This window comes from Motacilla alba, chromosome 7, assembly GCF_015832195.1.
Source record: "Motacilla alba alba isolate MOTALB_02 chromosome 7, Motacilla_alba_V1.0_pri, whole genome shotgun sequence".
Taxonomy (NCBI): Eukaryota; Metazoa; Chordata; class Aves; order Passeriformes; family Motacillidae; genus Motacilla; species Motacilla alba.
This window is the reverse complement of record NC_052022.1, coordinates 15,476,267-15,495,165: the sequence shown is the minus strand read 5'-3', so window position 1 is coordinate 15,495,165 and position 18,899 is coordinate 15,476,267. Positions and strand designations below refer to the sequence as shown.

At 39.4% G+C, this 18,899-nt stretch overlaps 1 protein-coding gene across 1 annotated transcript in view; it reads left to right on the top strand.

Annotated features, from left to right (window-relative positions):
• USP37 (ubiquitin specific peptidase 37) overlaps nucleotides 1–18,899 on the top strand; it is a 32,096-nt gene that overhangs the window by 7,510 nt on the left and 5,687 nt on the right. The window contains exons 7-19 of the mRNA XM_038143155.1: nucleotides 251–348; nucleotides 1,827–1,911; nucleotides 2,820–2,981; nucleotides 3,500–3,631; nucleotides 5,379–5,502; nucleotides 5,750–5,955; nucleotides 6,719–6,836; nucleotides 8,054–8,133; nucleotides 8,656–8,820; nucleotides 10,291–10,356; nucleotides 11,283–11,433; nucleotides 15,156–15,408; nucleotides 17,360–17,526. Coding sequence (XP_037999083.1) covers nucleotides 251–348; nucleotides 1,827–1,911; nucleotides 2,820–2,981; nucleotides 3,500–3,631; nucleotides 5,379–5,502; nucleotides 5,750–5,955; nucleotides 6,719–6,836; nucleotides 8,054–8,133; nucleotides 8,656–8,820; nucleotides 10,291–10,356; nucleotides 11,283–11,433; nucleotides 15,156–15,408; nucleotides 17,360–17,526 — 1,807 coding nt within the window. The remainder of the gene's footprint in view (nucleotides 1–250; nucleotides 349–1,826; nucleotides 1,912–2,819; nucleotides 2,982–3,499; nucleotides 3,632–5,378; nucleotides 5,503–5,749; nucleotides 5,956–6,718; nucleotides 6,837–8,053; nucleotides 8,134–8,655; nucleotides 8,821–10,290; nucleotides 10,357–11,282; nucleotides 11,434–15,155; nucleotides 15,409–17,359; nucleotides 17,527–18,899) is intronic.

Sequence of the window (18,899 nt, the reverse complement as noted above, 5' to 3'; positions counted from 1 at the left end):
GTCCTTTTCAAAACAAAACTGATAAAGGGGAATTGCCATTTGAAAAAGCTCCATGTGTTTGAAGTCAGATTTAATTGTCAGAGGGCTATTTAAATGAGTTGGTTAAACTTATATGTGAGTGAAATTCTACTGTTTGTGGTCGAGTATTAAAGGTGATAGGTGAGAAATGTTTTAAAACAAGTTGTAAATATTGAACAGGAATATCCCATATCTTCCATAACTGCACTGCCTTCCACTCTTCTCTCTATAGGAATAATAAAGCCTTGAGTGATCCAGCATGGAAGTACTTGAATAGTAGCAGAGAGAAACAGCTGAACCTGAAGCAGGCTGAGGAGAATAGGACATCAGGTAAAAAAATGAATGTAAAGCCACATGATATCTAGCCTTGACCAGTACAATTTTGCCCTTTTGGTACAACTTCAGCAAGTTGCTGCAGAAGTGTTTTTTCCTAATGTGCTATGCCATTAACTTTGTTGCTTCCTCCAGAGCCTTATATGAGATGCAAATAACCTGCCTTCATTTCAAAGCTTGTCCTCCTCTAGTGTGGCCTTGACCTTTATTCTTCAGTGCTGATGCCGGCCCATGAGCCAGCTTGCTTGAAAATTCCAACAAGCAGCTTCAAACTGCTCCAAGCTGCCCTTTCACTTGGGAGGGGATTTCTGTAAACTCCTTTTGGCTTGCTTTCTTACATATTTTTAAAACTTCCCTTTGCTCTTAATGCCCAAGTGAACTGTAGGCTGGTTTCTGTGGTTGAGATGTCTACGGTTTGCTTTTACTTCCTTATCTCTTCCCCAGAACTTACAGGGGGAGCTTGTTGGGGCCAGGACTTTTGTCCTGTTTGTACCAAAGTTCTGTTGGATACTGCTGTGGGACGAGGCTTTACAAACAATACAGAAATACTGACAATATGTAGATAAGCTAGTAAGCAGCACTGTTCTTCAGTTTTATGAATAAATACTTAGCTTCTTTCCTCGTAAAGAGGAATGCATTCAAGATCTTGTTTTTATGGGGGAATAATGTTGGTGGATGCATTCTTTTTTTAGTGCATCTCTGATGGCACAAATGTGTTGCTGGAAGAGCTGGTAAGGTGAATGTTTACCTCTGAATGGAGGTCTGGTTTTGTCTTCAGAGTCAAAATTAGAGGCTGTGTATCCCTGCAAGATCTTGCATTCTTTCATATGTCTGCATTTCTGAAAATCGCATGGCTCAAGCAACTTCAAGCTGGAAAAGAAGCAAACATTTATTCATTATTCAAACTAAATTACACTGAGGTTCACTGTAATACGTTGGGTCTTGACTCTTGAGAGCACTTTTTTAATGTGGCACCATCTGAGGCACTAAAGTCTCAGGATCTGTCACAATGATATCATATCAATGAAATAATCCTATTTTGCCCCAAGTGTATAGTAATTTACTGTGGGAAGAGAAGCTGTTTTCACTTCTGCATATTTACCTTGAATTTTGAGAGCATTGCATTGGAAATCAGAAGTTTTCTGTACGTGTGTTTTGTCTCTGTTAACAAGAGGTAGATATTTATTAACTTTCACATAGTGAAGATAATGACTTTTTAATATTTCATATTGCACTTTGAGTTTGATGGAGACTGAATTGAATACCTGAAACTCCATCATGCCTTTACTTATATATCATTAATATTCACATTAGTACTTCTAAGCATATGTATTATTCGTCTCCCAACCAATTCTAGAAACCAGTATTTGAGGATTTTTAAACCTTTTGACTAAGTACTTTCAAACAAATTGCTTCTTGTAAAAATAGCTGTGTAACCTGGAACAAAATGTCCTGTCGTTTCTTCTCTTTTAAAGGCGTTTTACCACTGCAGTCATCATCTTTTTATGGTAGTCGATCTTCTTCAAAAGAGTACTCCACTGGCAGTTCCTCCCTGGACAGGTAGGGCTGATTCACTAGAATGAACTGTAAATAGCACTTGTTTCACAGGAATTAAGCTCTTCAGTTTCCTGTGTGTTGATCACATGGTGGGGTTTGTTGGGTTTTTTTTTCCTTCAGGAGCACAGTCCAGTTTTTCAGTGTGTCTTCAACTGCCTTGCTTACATCCACAAACTCTAATTACTGCTTGCAGTACTGCTTGAAAGACTTTGTAAAATCACTCAAGTCTGTTATAGTTGTTGTGAATAACTCTAGATGGTTCAAATTCTATATAAACTCTGCAAGTTAAGGCTGAACCCTTGCTTCATTTTCCCCAAGTAGATACGTGGCATGCAATTCTATATTTTAATAACAGTATTTTAGCAAATACTAAATCCTGCTGAGCTTGGGATTCTTCTTTGTCAGGTGCTGTGCAGTCAGACTCATGGTCTCTGCCCTAGATAGATGAGATACAAGATCAAGGGAGAAAAGAGGCATTGTCCATGTTTAAATGTTAGGAATTGAGATCCATAGTTGGTGATTAGGTTATGAGAACAAGAGACTGAAAATAAAGACTCTGGCCCAGATGTGAATTTTAAACATATCTTGGGAGTGTAGATCTCATGCTATGTAATCATTCTTCCTTTCATCATAGAGTGTGGAGAATTATTAAATGTTTATAAAACCAAAGACTTGGTTATACTGCGTGTACACCAGTGGATATATATAAATGTAACCAAGCTAAGAATTTAACACTTCTGGAAAGAAGTGTTCTCTCTCACAGCTCTTTTTCACTGTGATACATTCCAGTTATCTTGTATGGCTTTACCAGTCCTTGTCTTCCATGGGGCTGCAATGCCAGTGTCATGGACTATAGCTCTTCAAGGCAGAGCGTTACAAATCTTACCCTTCTTATGCTTTTTTGTTTCTAGGTCTACTGTATCCAGCCAGACCTCTTCAGCCAAAAGAAGCCTGGGATTCCTTTCTCAGCCTGCCCCTCTTTCTGTTAAAAAAATGAGATCTAATCAAGATTACACAGGATGGAACAAACCCCGAGTGCCCCTTTCCACCCATCCTCAACAACAATTGCAAGGGTAAATTTAATATTCTTTATCTAGCATGCATACTTTGATCATCAGAACATGCACATTCTTGTTGTAATTATTTAATTAAAAAAATAATCCTGAAATTAATGAACACTGAGGGAGGGAACCCTTTTCTTAGTTTGGAGGATATGTATTCCTGAATTCACGTCCTGGGAGTTTCAGAGACATAGTAATTTCAGGTAATTAATGTTCCTTTAATGATGATTCATTTCTCTGTCTTTATGTGTGTGTGTGTGTGTATATATATATATATATATATATATATATATATATATATATATGCATTTTTTTTTTAAAGTTTGATTGTAGAAACTCATGGGTGCTTTCCTGAATAAATGCTGCCTCCCATGAGTTTTCAGTTTAGGCTGAAGGGCTGGGGAACAGCTCCAGTAAGATGCTATGTGGGGAGTGGCTGGGGTGAATATCCTGTGTTAGTAGTGCTGTGTTTAACTCTGGTTTGCACATTGACCATTAGACAGACACAAAGTATTCTTTTTTTTTTTCAGGTTTTCAAACTTGGGAAACACCTGCTATATGAATGCCATTCTACAGTCCTTGTTTTCAATTCAGTCTTTTGCTAATGATTTGCTCAAACAGGGTATCCCATGGAAAAAAATTCCACTCAATGCACTTATCAGGTAAAATTCACATTCTGTTAAAGGTGGTTTTGTCCTTCTTTACTGAGAAACTGGTTTTGTAATACTGAAGCATCCTTGTAGAGGGTCATTTGCCCATATAGATAATGAAAGAAATCCTAGAGCTGTCTGTATTTTGGAGCTTCACTTTTGAAATAGGAAATCAGCTCTTAAAACTTATAATATTGAGTTACAGGCATTCTTTTACTGTATTTCCAGTGGCAGAGTGAAATGCTTCAGAAGAAAATGTAAGAAATTGCAAAATAAGTTAGGTGCAGAAAAGTTTCTTTTAAAAACTTTGCCAGGTAGAGTTTAAGCTGGTCACTAACTTCACCTGATATGTGGGGGCTTATGCCTTTTGTTTGGTAGCTGTGGAAAGTAGTCAAGTTTTTCATACTTAATCTTTCTCTAAATTTAGCCATTTGGGATTTTTATTGTATTTTCTCTGGTGCACCTCATTTCTTTTCTGTCACTAAATAAGAAGCAGGATTGTCAGAACCATTTGTGTTTCTGTTCCATCCTTTTTTATATCTTTTGAGGTAATTTTCTATTTTTGGTGTGTCATCTTGAACTCTTTCAACACTACTTGGGATCGGAGGTTGTTCCATGTGCCTCTTGAAATGTCCTTTCTCTAATTTTTATAGAAAGACCTCTGAAGGTTGTGCTCCATATACCTAGTGGGGAGTGTGTGACCCTGTACAAGTCAGAGTCGATACTCAAAGCATCTACTTTGTCCTCTCTTGGTTGGGCTATATCATCTAACCTGGTGACTGCTCTTCTGGTTGATCAGTGATTGCTTGTCACCTGAGCTGTGGTTTCCTAACGTGCTTCACTGAGCAGCTGTAGAGGGCTAGGGCAGCACACGCCATTCCTGGAGTTCAGCAGAGTAGCAGAAACTTGTCAAGCTGCAATAAATTGATCAGATTCTTGGGGTTAACTGAGTGTTAGTTGTTGGGTGTGGGATGCAAGGGGGACTATACAGGTTTCCCCTGTCTTTGGGTTGGGGGTTTTTTGTGTTGTGGAATGTGTCATCTTCCTATCACCTTCCTGTGTATGACCAAAACTCGTGCTTGGAATATGTTTGGTGTGTATGTCCTGTGAAACTGTAAAGCAGTTGTAAAAGACAACTGAATCACAGTAGATGGGAGGTACAAGTAAAGTTAATTTCAAAAGTTTTGTAGCAAAGCTAACAGAAGCACTAGCTTGAACCAAGGGACTCCTCATGGCTCTTTTTGCTACAGCTTTTCTTCTCTGTTAAAATGTTTTTACTGCTGAAAGATGTAAGGCTTGAGCATGAGTAGAAGTTCAAAAATAAAACATAAATAGAAACCATTCTGACCATTCAAGTTGAATTTAGTGATTTTGTGTTGCTTATTTTGGTACTTTGTGATATCATATTTCCTATCAGTACAAATGTTTTCAAAAAGCTTATGAGGTTTTTTCCTCATTGTAAAAGAAGAGAAATAAATTTTTAGAGCTTTTTAAGGCTTTTCTCTTTACCTTAAAAGATTGTGGACTGGGCTTTTTTGTTCATTTGAGTGCTGTTTGATGATGGCTTCAAATGAGATCTCAAAATACTTGAAATGGAAAAGGTTAATTATATGTGGGGTATTTTCATACAGAACCCCTGAACCACTTATCACAGGACAGAAGCTTTTAGGAACTCTTAAGATAAGGTATCATGAGTTCTATTATGTTTCTCTAATGTCCTGGAAAACCAACCAGTGTTTCATTGCCTCGACTTTTGCAGACGTTTTGCCCATCTGCTTGCTAAAAAAGATGTCTGCAGCCCTGAGGTCAAGAAAGAGCTGCTCAAGAAGGTGAAAAGTGCCATTTCAGCTACTGCAGAGAGATTTTCTGGGTACATGCAGAATGTAAGTATCATTGTGTGGAAACAGTTATGTGCAGTTTGTCCAGTGCTTGGGCTGTGTTGAACACCTGTCAAGCTTCAGCTGTGTTTGACAGTGGCTTTTGGTTGAATGGCAGTGATTGTTAGAGCAGAACTGCCTCAGCATTACTGAATGCAGTGAACTGAACGTAATTCCCCAGTCTGCGTGTGTTTGAGAAAAATACTGAATGAAGTTGTGCAAAGCCATTTCATTTCATTTGCCCCGTTTCTAGGATGCACATGAGTTCTTGAGCCAGTGTCTGGATCAGCTGAAGGAAGACATGGAAAAGTTAAACAAAACTTGGAAGAGTGAACCAGTCCCTAATGAGGATAACTCACCAGGACGTGCTTCTGATGACCTCTCAGCCACCAAAGTTTATACATGTCCCGTTATCAGTAACTTAGAGTTTGAGGTTCAGCATTCTATCATTTGCAAAATGTAAGTGTGCTTGACAGCTTTTTCACACTTACCTTAAAAGACTAGGGAGTGTTCCCATCTCACATGACTTCATCTGCAGTAACCAGAACTAAGAAGTGTGTTTTATCCAAGGCTCCATATTTAGAAAAATGCTCTCTTGTCTAGAAATGCTGTAAACTTCACACCACGCTGTCTGCTGCTGCAGGCCTTCTTTGAACAGTTTCATACCACTTAGTTCTTCATTGCATTTCCCATGGAAAGCCTTTGTGCTTTCCTCTTTGTGTACCAATTGTATGGGAATAGAGAGAAAAGGGGGTTTCAGCCTACTAATATTTCCTCTTAAAAAAAGGAAAAAGCCATGTTTTTAATTTGATCTTTCTAAGGGCTTCAAGGGAATGGCATTTTCTTCCGTCTCTCTACATTCTTGCAGAAAAAGAGGTCAACCAATATGTTTGGGCATTCACTGTGTGTGACCTGTGCAGCAGATGTGTTCAGCTACAGCAGTCACTTTGCTTTCCTCTATACCTGATCATTTGCCTCTCCAAAGCAATCTGTGCATTTTTGTTCTTACCCTTAAACAAATGTTTCAACTTCTAAATCATCAAAAAGAAATTGTAAGTTCCAACTTTGTCCTGAGCACCAAACAGTTCCATTTTGATGAGTAAAAATAGGATGATCAAGAAGTATATGTTTACTGGGAAGTCATTTTACCTTAAACCACGCAAGTGTTCATTAGTTTCAAGTTTATTTTTATCAGACTAGCACGAGCATGTTTCTTTTTTAGGTGTGGTGAAACCGTCACTAAACGAGAACAGTTTAATGACCTCTCCATTGACCTTCCTCGAAGGAAGAAATTCCTTCCTTCCCGATCCATCCAGGATTCTCTTGACCTCTTTTTTCGGGTATGTACTTATAGGGGGTTTTTGTGCATTGTGGAGTGTGTGCAGGTTATGCACCGTATGGAAATTCTGATTGCACAGCTGATTATTAGTTCCTGTGACAGTGGTTTGCAGGTATGTGAGATAACATTGAACTTTTGTGATGTTTGTCCATTAACAGCATATGGAAGTTTATACTGTAAAATGCTGTGCAGAAATTAACTGCTGTAAAATAGGTAAACTTCCCAATTTTGTGATGAAAGAGTTGAGGTGTGAACAAATACAGAGGAGAGAAGGGAGGCTGTCAGGCTGGGATAATCACTCAGGAAGTGCTACTTCTCCTGGGCTAGGATGCTTCAACAGCTTGTGTACAATTCGTAATTAGCATGGCAGGAAAAGGTCATGCAGGTACAATCATTTAAAACAATTAAATAGCTGTAATATGTGGATGCTTACTTTTGTAAGTAGAGCTTCAATGTGAAGCTTCTGACAGCTAAAAATGAGCTGTATGTCTGTGAATTGGTGTTGTATTTTGTCATATCTACAGGCAAACTTTTTTTTTCTCTCTGTGTAGGCAGTACTTTCAACAGAGAATGTCTGACATGCTTTTTCTTTTAAAAGCTGGTGGAGGTCTTACAATTTAAAAAAAATCCTAAAATTTTAATGTAATTTGACTTCACTTAAGGTCAAGGGCTGTAGGAATGTTTGATGGGCAGGTTGTGTAATTTCAGGAAAGGAAGCTTCCCTTTTTGATGTCTGTCCACAACTCTACTCTCATGTGCCTTGGTAAGTTTAGATGAGGATACCTTTTGAGGAACAAAGCAGAGGTTTTGAACAAGAGGGAGAAAAAGTCATGGCTCTATCCTCCACCAAAGGTTGTTAGGGAAAAAAAAACAAACCCAAACAAATCCTGTATATGGGAGAGAAAACTATTAACCTCACAAGATTGTCCCCTCCCTTTGGAAAGCTATTTTGTGTCATAATGGTGGCTAATTCACTAGTCTCCAGTAGACTTACCAGGAAAATTCCACCTGTATTAATGGATATGATGTGAAATTTTAAGGTCTGCTGCCTGACCTCTTATTAAATGTTCTCTTACTCGGTCAACCTGAAGGTGATTATAATTTTAAGGGGTTACTGCTCTTTTGAAGAGTTTGTGTAACAGATGTGATGTATTTTTGGTTGAGATCTGTTTGATTTCTCTTTTGTTCCACAAGTAATTTCTCTGCACCCTTAAACAGGCAGAGGAAATTGAGTATTCCTGTGAGAAGTGCAATGGAAAGTCTGCTGTTGTCACACACAAGTTCAACAGGCTTCCCAGGTAAATGTTGACACCTGTTCCTCTCCTTCCTGGAAGTATATGTTACAAAAGTGCAAGCAAAAATCCCTTGAAGAGTAAAATGAAGGGAAAATGAGCAGGACAGCATGTACAGTGGTCCGTGTGTGAAAGAGGTGCACCTGCAGTCAGTCTTCATGCTGTTCTTCAGTTTCACTCTAAAGAAGCCTTTGGAAACCCTCAGCAGTACTTGTTTCTTCCTCCCTATCGCTACACAAGGAGGATTAAGTTTTCCCCTTCCCCTTTTCTTGGGGTTTCTGGGATGTGAAGGAAGCAGATACAGAAAATATATTCTGGAATTTTAATATTGTACAAGTTGAGTGATGAACGGGGGACACACCTGTGTCTTGCAGATAAGAGATGGTCAGCATTTGCCTACCACCCCAAAGTAATAATCTGGTTTGGTCAGGTGAATGCCTTTGGAAAAAAGGCTTACTTGGATTTTGAATAGGTCTTCTTTGACTTGTATCTTGAGATGAACATTTGTCCTTCTCTCATTTCTCTCAGGGTCCTGATTCTTCATCTGAAACGATACAGCTTCAATGTAGCATTGTCTCTCAATCATAAAGTGGGGCAGCAGGTGGTTATTCCGAGATACTTAACCCTGCTTTCCCACTGCACGGAAAGCACCAGGCTGCCACTGACACTGGGCTGGAGCGTCCATTCTGCCATGTAAGTGTGCAGCTTTGGTCCCTGCTCTGTTAAATCATGTATGCCACAAGGTAGACACTTGTCAGATCTTCTCCAGAGGATGTCTGGGCAAGGAAACATTGCAATTATGTAGCTTCAGATGTGTGCTGCTGGTTTGTAATGCTGCTGTCATAAGAACATGTTTGGAAAGGAAGCATGATAGAAGCAGTAGGAAGAGATAGTTGGGTATTATCTAGGGAATATTTGGTAAGATAATATTCTTCACTGTCCTTGAAAATAACTTGATATTCTTTTTAAGAACACTTCTTTTAGTAATTTTTAAAATGTAGGCCTGTAAGTCCAAAGTAATCTAGATTACCTTTCCCTTCAGAGCACTTTTAACTCTGGTTAGAAGACAAAACATCTTACCTTTTTCTGCTAATTTCCACTTGCACCTCCTGTGCTGTTGTTCATTTTTCATCATATTTCCTGTGCCACTGTAGTATCTGAGCACTTTTCCATGCTGAAAATCTTCTGTCCTTTTCCCTGAGCCTGTTATTTCTCTACAGCTGCCTGACGTGAGACACAGAGATTAAATGTGCCAGTTGTCACATAGGAAGCTTGTGGCAGAGTAAGGAACAAGAAACCCCTTAGGTGTCTTGTAGCCTCTGCTGAGTGACATAGCCAGGGTATCCACAGTGAGCTAGGACACATCTGGTGCATATGTTCAGCAGTGTGGCAGGTGTTTTGCCAAATGTTTAGTGGTGTTTTGAGATGTAAGTGGATGTTTCCCATGAGTTTGTTTTAACAGTAGAAATCTCAAACACAACAAACAGTTTATGCTAACCAGAGCAGCAATACTTGAAAATAGGTTGGAAATAGCTTTCCAATGTCTGGAGTTTTTTTCAGTCGTGGAAACCATTGTGATTGACCAGGGAGTGCAAGGGGAACTAGGATGGAGAGAAGCAGCCCTGGTTTAGGGGGAAGATTAGAAAAGATTTCTACAGTGGCTACCATCTATTTGATAGATGTGTAGTGATAGTATGGACTTTTAAGGAGCCCATGAAAAGATTAAATGAAGCAGGAAGTTGGTTCAGAGGAATCTAGGTAAGACAGGAGAAATTAAGATGTGGGATATGCCAGAAAACCGGCTGATCCAGACAACAGCAGGAGACTGTGGTTTGGGAGCAGGAACTCAAGTGTTGGTGGGAATAAAATATAAAGGAATGAGTTGTCTTGACATGGGAGCCAAGAGCCTTTAATTTGTGAGCTGGTCCCTGAGGGTGCATCGCCAAGAAGTGAATCAAGTTTAAAGGATTATACATGGTTTTGAACAACTGTTGTTTATTTATAGTGTGATGAAGTTATTACTGTAAATCTAAGCAATTAGCAAGTACATAATGGTATTCTGCTTGTTCTTTTGGTCATGGATTTGCATGCATAGCAGACAAGTAAACACTTATTTTTTAAAGACTGTAACTACTGCAATAAATTATTTTGCTCTTTTAATAGTTCCCGTCCATTGAAAGCCTCCCAAATGGTGAATTCCTGTACTGTAAGCACTTCCACACCTTGTAGGTGAGTTATAGCTCTGGAATGTCCATGTCCAATGGCCTGGGGTTTTGAGGTGTAGTTTCTAAGGCATTTTTAGATTTTCTAGTTCTTTTCTGGTTTTTATGTTGTAAATTATTTCAGGTACTGTCTTTTTTCATATCTGAGTTTTATTGCTGTTGCATGGTAGCTGAAATTAACATCAGTGGTGCAAGTTGCCTAGTTTAAGAAGCAAAATTATTTCTACTTGTGAAATCCAGCTCTTTGTTCTGACTCTGTGGAGCCACAATGAGTGTTTTGGGAACAGGTGGTTGATTCCTTAAGTTTATTTGCAAAGATGAGACAGCCAGTTTTTGATACTGTGAAAAATGTGATATCTCCCTGGATGGTTGCCTTGGGGGATGCTTAAAGATGAGATTCAGTAATAAAACAGAAATTGTGACTTCCCCAGACTCCTTTGTCTTCTGTTCTAAAGAAGCAAGAATTTATCTTAATGGAAGAGCGAACAGGAAAAATGAAAAATTGGTGCATTTTTGTACTTTTTATACCTGGGTGATGTTGTGAGAAGCCCTATGTCGAACTTAAAAAACTCAAGTCAAATGATTTATGCCAAATTGTATGAGTTAATGTGGCCGTGTCTCAAATGAGTTCAGTCTGTGATTGCCAGGTAATAAAGTGCAGAACCCTTCGCCTTAAAAGCAAGAGCCACACGCTTAGTTGCTTTTAACATTGTAAGCTGCTATTGCAGGCTTCAAGTAAACATGTCAGTTAACCCAAGAGAAAAAAGCTTTTCTGAAAACCTTGACTGCCATGTTAATAAGTTGTAATTGTCCATTGTTGCAGTTTGTTCCCCAGTTGAGCAGTGTGAGAGCACTGCTTCAGCAGTTATTTGAGACATGTTTGTACCATGCCACAATGCTGTGAAGTTGTATAGCCATGTTTTTAATTTACAGAAAATACACTTTCAAGTCCAAGAGCTCTGCAGCACTCTATATAGATTCTGACAGCGATGATGAGCCATTGAAACGCTCTGTTGCCCATAGCCAAAGGTTGTGTAACATACAGAGTAGAGATCAGCAACAACTGCAAGATGAGCCAGAAAAGGTAAGGGAAAAACCCACAAACTTTCATGTACTAGATCCTGTGTGTGCTCATGTCTGCTGTGTGCTTTTTTTAGCATAAACTGAGTGACACTGATGTCAGATGAGGTTTTTTCCTCCTAATTAGCACTGCAATGCTGGAAGGGAGTGCTTTGCTAATTGACCTCTCTCTACAGTTGTCTTGGGTTCCCACTGGGAACAGAAGTAATTGCATTGCAATTGAACTTGAGTTTTCAGGTTATGGATACCAGCTGCTTAGCAGTTTGGTCAGTCCTTTGGGTAACTTCCACTAATAATGTTCCTGGGCTGAAGTATAATGTGCTGTCAATGATAAGAGTATGCAGCAAAGCCCTTGATTAAATTAGAGCCAGTACAAGTTGGGCTAAGCAAAATATTCAGTTGAGAGAATGTCATGCACATCCAGTCCATGTCCCCTTTCAAGTGTGGCTTTTAAATGTTTTTAGAATCTGAAGCTAACAGTCTTTGTAGGCGGACACAGAAGTGTGAAGAGACCAAGTTCACTGGTGTAATGGCACAGTTAATTTCAAATTGCCTTTGAGCTTTTCCTTGTGATTAGTGGTAGTGCTGCCAAGATGCTTTTTTTGCCTGTCAGGCCAGTGTATTAGCAGGTAGATGAGTTGTGTGGGAAGAAATGATGACCCAGAAGGGAATAGAAGCAGCTTAGAGGATTATCTTGCAGTGCCACTTTGTTCTGTTGAGAGTGCTGTGGGCCTAGTGCATAGGACAACTTTCCTGCATCTCTGCTTCTGTAAAGCTTTTGCTTCACTAAAGTTTTGACAATGCTTGTAGGGTTATTTTAATCAAGCAGAGACTTGTGGCCTTGATTATGATATTAAGGGACAGGTGTAAATGTGGATGAATGGCAGTAGTAACAAGAGGAAGATAGTACAGTTTCTGATCTGATGGGAAAATCAAGTCAAGGGAAGATCCTGACCCAGTATTTAATAAATGACAGATACTGAGTATTAAATTTTTCCAAGATCCAGAGCTGGAAAGAGCTGCCAGTTTAATGAAGCTCAGAACTACAGATAAGAATGATCTTGACAAATCTGAGAAACTGCATAAAAATAGGAGAGGTTGTTCAGTAGGAACAGGCCAAAGGTGCTAATCTTATCAGGATTGACTATAAATGTGGGATAGGAACAGCTGGGAAAACAGTGGGCCTTCAGAAAGGTTATGAAAGGTGACAATCACAAGGTCAGGCAGGTTGAAAGCAGAAGTATCTAGACAGAACCATAGCCTACATACACATTGTGTGAAGTAACCCTCCTTTTTTCCTCAGAATTGAGCTTTAGCTGGAGTTCTGTATCCATCTTTGGGCTCTGGACTGAAAAGAGTTATAGATTAACTGGAGAGGGGCCAGAGGAGAGGAACATGAATGGTCAGAGGTATAGAAAGGAAGATTTTGAGAGAAAGAGCCAGGCAAGTGGTCTTCAGTTTGGTCTTTAGTTTAAAGAAAAGCGTAAGCAAGGCTTGTGTCTTCAAGGAAGGGGAAGAAGTTCTCTCTCAGCTGTTTCCTGTGCCTGTGGTGGATACAAGAAGAAGTAATAGACTAAGTTGCAGACAGTAATTTTTAGATTAAATATTATGGAACAGTTCCTGATGGTCAGGATATGTAGGGATGGAATGGATTACTGTGGGAAAACACAGAAAACCCTTTGCTGAAGGTCGTGGGTCTGCTGTCCTGCATGGCACATCTATGCTTGTCTTTGAAGTCCCTCTTATCGACCTTTCAGAAAAGGTATTTCAAACTGTCCTAACTGATTGTTCCTGGAGTTTTGTTTCTGAGGAAGAGTAGGTAGTTTCTACTGCACAAGCCCTGAAAGTGCAGAAATTGTGGGAATAAAACATACTTATTTGAATAACAAATTAATTACAGACTTTACAGCCTGTTGTGGGAAAGAGACACTGGTGGTGATGATTCCACATAAATTATTTTATTCTGTGGCCATGGATATTGGCCACTTCCCAACCACAGGCCTGACAAACAGTGTGTTACCATTAACCAGGTTCTCTGACCACCTCAGTGTTGTCCTGGGAGACCTGGTCCTGGTTTTTGGAAGTGGCAGTACTGTTGCTGCACCATTTCTCTTGGTATGATTCCCAAAAGAGCTGTGGATGGGGTTGCATTAAGGGCTTGGTGGTCACTTTTACTGGCAAGTACCTCCCTTGCCAGGCACTCCTTGCAAAATGTCCCTGCTGTGTGGGAGAACAGCTGGAATAGCATCTGTATATGGCACTGGATGGTAGGGGCAAACAGCAGTTGTTCAGCTAAACAGGGCACAACTGCAGTTCCTTGATCTCTGCTTCTGCAGATGAAGTAGTATTTGAAGTACTTCTTAAAAATGCTTATTTAAAGCAGCCTGACTTAGAGCCTGAGCTATTTAAAATCTATGCAAATAATGTCTAGTAGAAAAGTTGTATTCAAATAATGCACAGATGCTGCCAAGTCTTTAAAGTCCATCCACTGAATTAGTGGTAGTTGTTGGCAGAGAGCCTGGAACTAGGGTTTGCTGAAGAGCTAAACCACTTTTGATGTTGGTAGCCTACAGGTGCAGAGAGAGAAATCAGAAAGCTTAGAAAGGTATTCTGCTTTACTTATCCAGTGCATAAGTACCTGTGAGGAGAGAGGTTTAAATTTGGCCCTTCTAATTCTTGGAGGGCAACATGTCTAGAACAAGCAGTTTAGTTGGCTAATTCATTTACTAATCTTGTTTGATAAAGCAGTTTTAATACAAAATGCTTGCTGTATTTGAGTAAAAAGCAGCAGTAAAAATGTAATTTTGTTCATTTTAACAAAGTTCTGGGATTTATCCTAATGCAGTTTGCAGTATGATCTGGATAAGTACATTTTATTAGAAACTATCTTACCCCATTTTAACATAATATAGGAAAAGAAATTCTAAGCATATGGTAAATAATGTGGTTGTGTAAACATGCATACATGGAGGTTAACCTCCTGATTAACAGTTAATATCAAAATGATTGAAATTACTATAGTATTTGCAAATTACGGTGTGTGTAGGAGTTGATGAGCATCAGCTTTAGGAAAATAAACTATAAAAAGGAAAATTGAGATTAAGACTAAGGTGTTTTTTCTTTCTTCCAAATGAAAATCATTCTGTTCTCCTTGGGAAAGAATAATTCCCCCTTTCCCTGTTAAACTGTTTTCTTACTTGGTTTGTGACTCCTGCACTCTTCCCTCTACTCACATCACGGTTTCATGTGACAAATCTGCAGCACAACACCTAATTTTAATTGCTCTTCATACCAGCTCAATTTTAGTTTCTGTTCATCCATCCCTATATTTGAGTTCAGTTACTCTCATGTTGCTGCTTTATCCTTTGTTAACAAACTTGCGGTTTCCCTGCTGATATCTCAGCTTTGACTTGCCAGGGGCTTGAGAATTCATGAGAACCTAAAGGGAAAACGTGTTTTGAAGGAAAGGAAGGAGAAGGGAAGAATTATCTTGTGTATGTTAATCCACAAGGCCTGTAAAAACTGGTTGTAGTGTATATTTAAATGTTTTTCTGTGGAGTAAGTGTAGCTATAAAGGCTGTCTCTCCATTGAATCTCATGTTGAATGTTGACAGTGCCAAGCTCCCACTCCCTGGGGTTAAAAAAAATAAATCTCCACGAAAATATAAAACTGATGTTATATATCTGTTTATTCAAGCACTTAATCATGACTCTATTCATCTCTAGGGTTCAAAAAGAAGTAAAATGGAGGGTGATAAACCTGAGCTGGCTAATGCTGGTTTTGATGGGATGAGCGAAGATGAGCTCCTAGCAGCTGTCTTAGAGATTAGCAAAAGGGAAGCTTCTCTGTCTCTGAGCCATGATGAAGATAAGCCCACAAGCAGCCCAGACACTGGTTTTGGAGATGATGAAATTCAGGAATTGCCAGAAAGCCTGGAATCTATGGAGATGGAGAAACCCAAAACAGTATTAGACTCAGGTAAGGCAAAGTAACCATCTTAACTGGACTCTAGTGGGCTAAAGCAGGTTACTGATAACATCAGCTTGGTAATGGCTGGTGGTAGGAACTGGGTGCAAGTGCACTGCTGAAACTGTGACTTGATCAGAGTTTTAGGAACCTAAACTTGATAATTTCCCTATGTATAAAAAGTATTTAATTCATCAAACTGTGAAAATGTATTTTCTTGTAAGTCTGTCACCTCCATGATTCAAAGTTAATTTCCGTTTTTTCCTCTCTTGATTAACACATGCTTCCACGGGTTCCTGTGCCAGACAGTTCAATTTCCTAATATTTGGCCATGTCTAGAACTGACTTTTCCATAAGCAGAAAGTATTTTCATTTCTGTAGCTGTTGTAGCCTAGGCAGCACAGTAGCAGTATTCTCATGGCGTAAGACTAGAATGCTTTCATAAATGCAGCTATTTTGTCACTAGTTACTAATGAATTTAACTATATCTCTTTATTTTTTTTCTAAAGCTTTTTATGTGAGAGTAGACTTGTAAGCTTAAGAGACTCAAGTGAATCGTGGCCTGACAGAGAGACGTGTTTAAGTACAAGGAGAAGCCTGTATGGTCTCAGTGTGGGGAAGCTGAGTCTTCCTTTAGCCAGCTGAAGGAAATATAAGTGGTGTATCTATTGTATGCTACATGCTTTCCATCAGGTTTTTAGTTGCACTAGCATGGAAGAAGAGACCACTCGTATCCTCTGAGAGCCAGGAGGTTAATTAACAACAGAATATCTCCCCACTATTACCAAAAATGACACTGGTTTCAGTGGACAGCTCTTGACAGCCTTGATGGTGGAAGGCTGTAAGAATAATACTATGCATGTGATCAGCCTTCTTTGTGCCCTCCTTTTTATACAGTCATGTTAATTACGGTGTTGTGAAATAGAGTTGTGATAGAGTGTGGCCACATAAACGTATTTCTGTCCAGGTTTTCTTTGGAAAATACAGTGTAATTACTTGAAGGCTTTTTTGTGACTTAAGCAAAAAGTATGTGTTTAATATAAGTTCTGTATTTCTTCTTATACTGGAAGTTTTCAAAGCTCATGTAATACATTCTGGGGCTTTTTTCATCTTGAAAGGCTTAGACTGATGGATTATGGTTCTGGTGCTGTTGGCCTTGTGTTTAAGGGTTCACAGATACTGAGACTGCCTTGTATTATCCTTCTTAATAACTAATCAGCAGATGTTGAAGTCTGCAGAGGACAAAACCATGAAGTTTCACATGCTGCTGCCTGATAGCTGTTGGAGCAGATGTTCCACTCTCTTAGTTGCAAGCAAGAATCAAACTGTCCTGCAACTGCAGGAGTGAATACAGCAGTTGAATGATTGTTCATTTCAGATGTTCTGTAAAGCTCTTCTGCCATTGTGTTTACTTCAAGGGTGAACTAAAAAGTTATCTAAAAAGTTACCTTTAAAGCTGTACATAGTGCTCACAAGATTGAGGCTCTTAGCTGAAGCAAAAGATAGCACATTTAAACAGTGCTTGAGATTTGTGCTTTTTTTTTATCTTGCATTTGGTTTGGCTTTTATTGTGGCTTCATCTGTAGTACTCCGAGGTGTAATACGCAATGCAAATTTTTATAATCCATGCTTTCTTACAGAGAAATTCAGGTTAGTGGCTGGAGAAACCTAGTGCTGTGTGGCTTCTGTAGTTAAACGTGCTGTTTCTGAGTGAACATAAAAGGCTAAGAAGAGAACGGGTTCAGGGATTAATCAAATGGTTCATTGTGCACCAGTTAAAATGAGTATAAGACTGCACTTTGGAGCTTTTTCCATTTGACTCTTGTGTGGGTGTTCTATGGTGGGTGAGCTCCCTGTCAATAGATGTCACTATGCTGCAAGGATCGTGGTGATTTAACAGAGGACTTAGCTGGTAACAAACAGAAGACACAGCAAATATAAACTGTACTCTGCGATTCCTCAGGTCCTGCCAATTTCACGGAGATAACTAAAGATTTTGATGAGAATAAGGAAAACAAAACTCCAGAAGGCTCCCAAGGGGAGGTTGACTGGCTGCAGCAGTACGATATGGAGAGAGAGAGGGAAGAACAAGAACTCCAGCAGGCACTGGCTCAAAGCCTTCAAGAGCAAGTAAGAAATAGTTTGCTTTCTTAAGTTGTCTTCCCCAGCACTGGTTACCTGAAAGCTAAAGGAGAAGCTTGCATTCAGGCAACTGCAAAGGAATTATTCTGGGTTTTTTTACATAACCAGATGGAAAAAATGTTTGGGTTTCTTCTAGCTCCAGTGTCAGTAGAGTCATGACACTGGATGCATCTGGGTACGTTTTGAATGTGCTTTGACACCTGTGCATCACAGACCCACAGATTTCTCAGAGCTCCCCATGCACTTTTGCGCACTGGTTTGTCACATTATATTAAAAACAATGATAACCTCAACTAAACTCTTCCTCTCTGACATCAAGATTCCAGCCCACCTTTAGCTTCTCTGGCAATTTCTTGCAGTGTGTCCTGTCAAGGCTCAGTGAAAGAGTCAGGTTTCCAAGCCGAGGCTAAGAATGGCCATGTCAGGTCAGGCTAAAGATATGTCTATCCTAGGTGTGTTTCTGGTGCTAGCGAGTAGGGGATGCTTAGTGAAGAATGTAGGAACTGAGCATTTATGTGATGCTTCCCTGTTAGTAAAGTGGAAAAAGGATCCCAAATAATTTAGTTGAAAACAAGTCCTTTAAATTAGGCTTGGAAAAAATGGGGTACTTGAGTTGTGTGCTAACTATCTGTATTCCACTTGAATTGCAAGACCTGTAACTGATTTCTACAAGTTTAGCCAAGCAGCAGAGAATCAAGCAAGCACTTAGCCAGGTCTTCCTTTAAATAGGTGCCCTTGTCTGCTCTCTATTAATACCAAAGCTGTCATGGTTTTCCTTATGAGATCTGATGTTTCCATGGCTCTTGGATTTTTTTCTCTCCCATTACTCATTATGAGGTGCTGGTATGTTCCATGCCAGATGTAGCTTTGATTCATCAATGCTGAGTAGTTTAACAAAGATTCCCAAATCCTTTAGAAACAGTGAGATAAAAGGCCTCATGCTAATAATGTAAAACTGCTCTTTGAGTGTGTTTCTGGTACAGTTCTGAAGCAAAAATCTGCTATTCTAATGATTTGGGCATGGAAATGGGGTAGCTGTGGTTATCTTGATTTGAAATACATAGTTGGGGTGCTCCTTTCAGGTGTGCTGAAAGCACTCAAACACTAAATTAAGAAGCCAGCTCATTAAATATTTTTGACTGGCTTGCCATAGCTCTGGGCTTTCAAGAGTAGTGGGAGGAATAGGGGCATGATGTTATCCAAACATTTGACGTGTTTGTTGAGTTGAGGTTTCTTTGCTGCTTGGTCATGGTAATATTTTTAATACCTGGTTGTTTAGTGATGTCTTTTTGCATCCTGCCTTTGTAGATTGCACCTGTTAGATACAACCACTGGCTCCACTTTCAAATGGCTTAAAAATA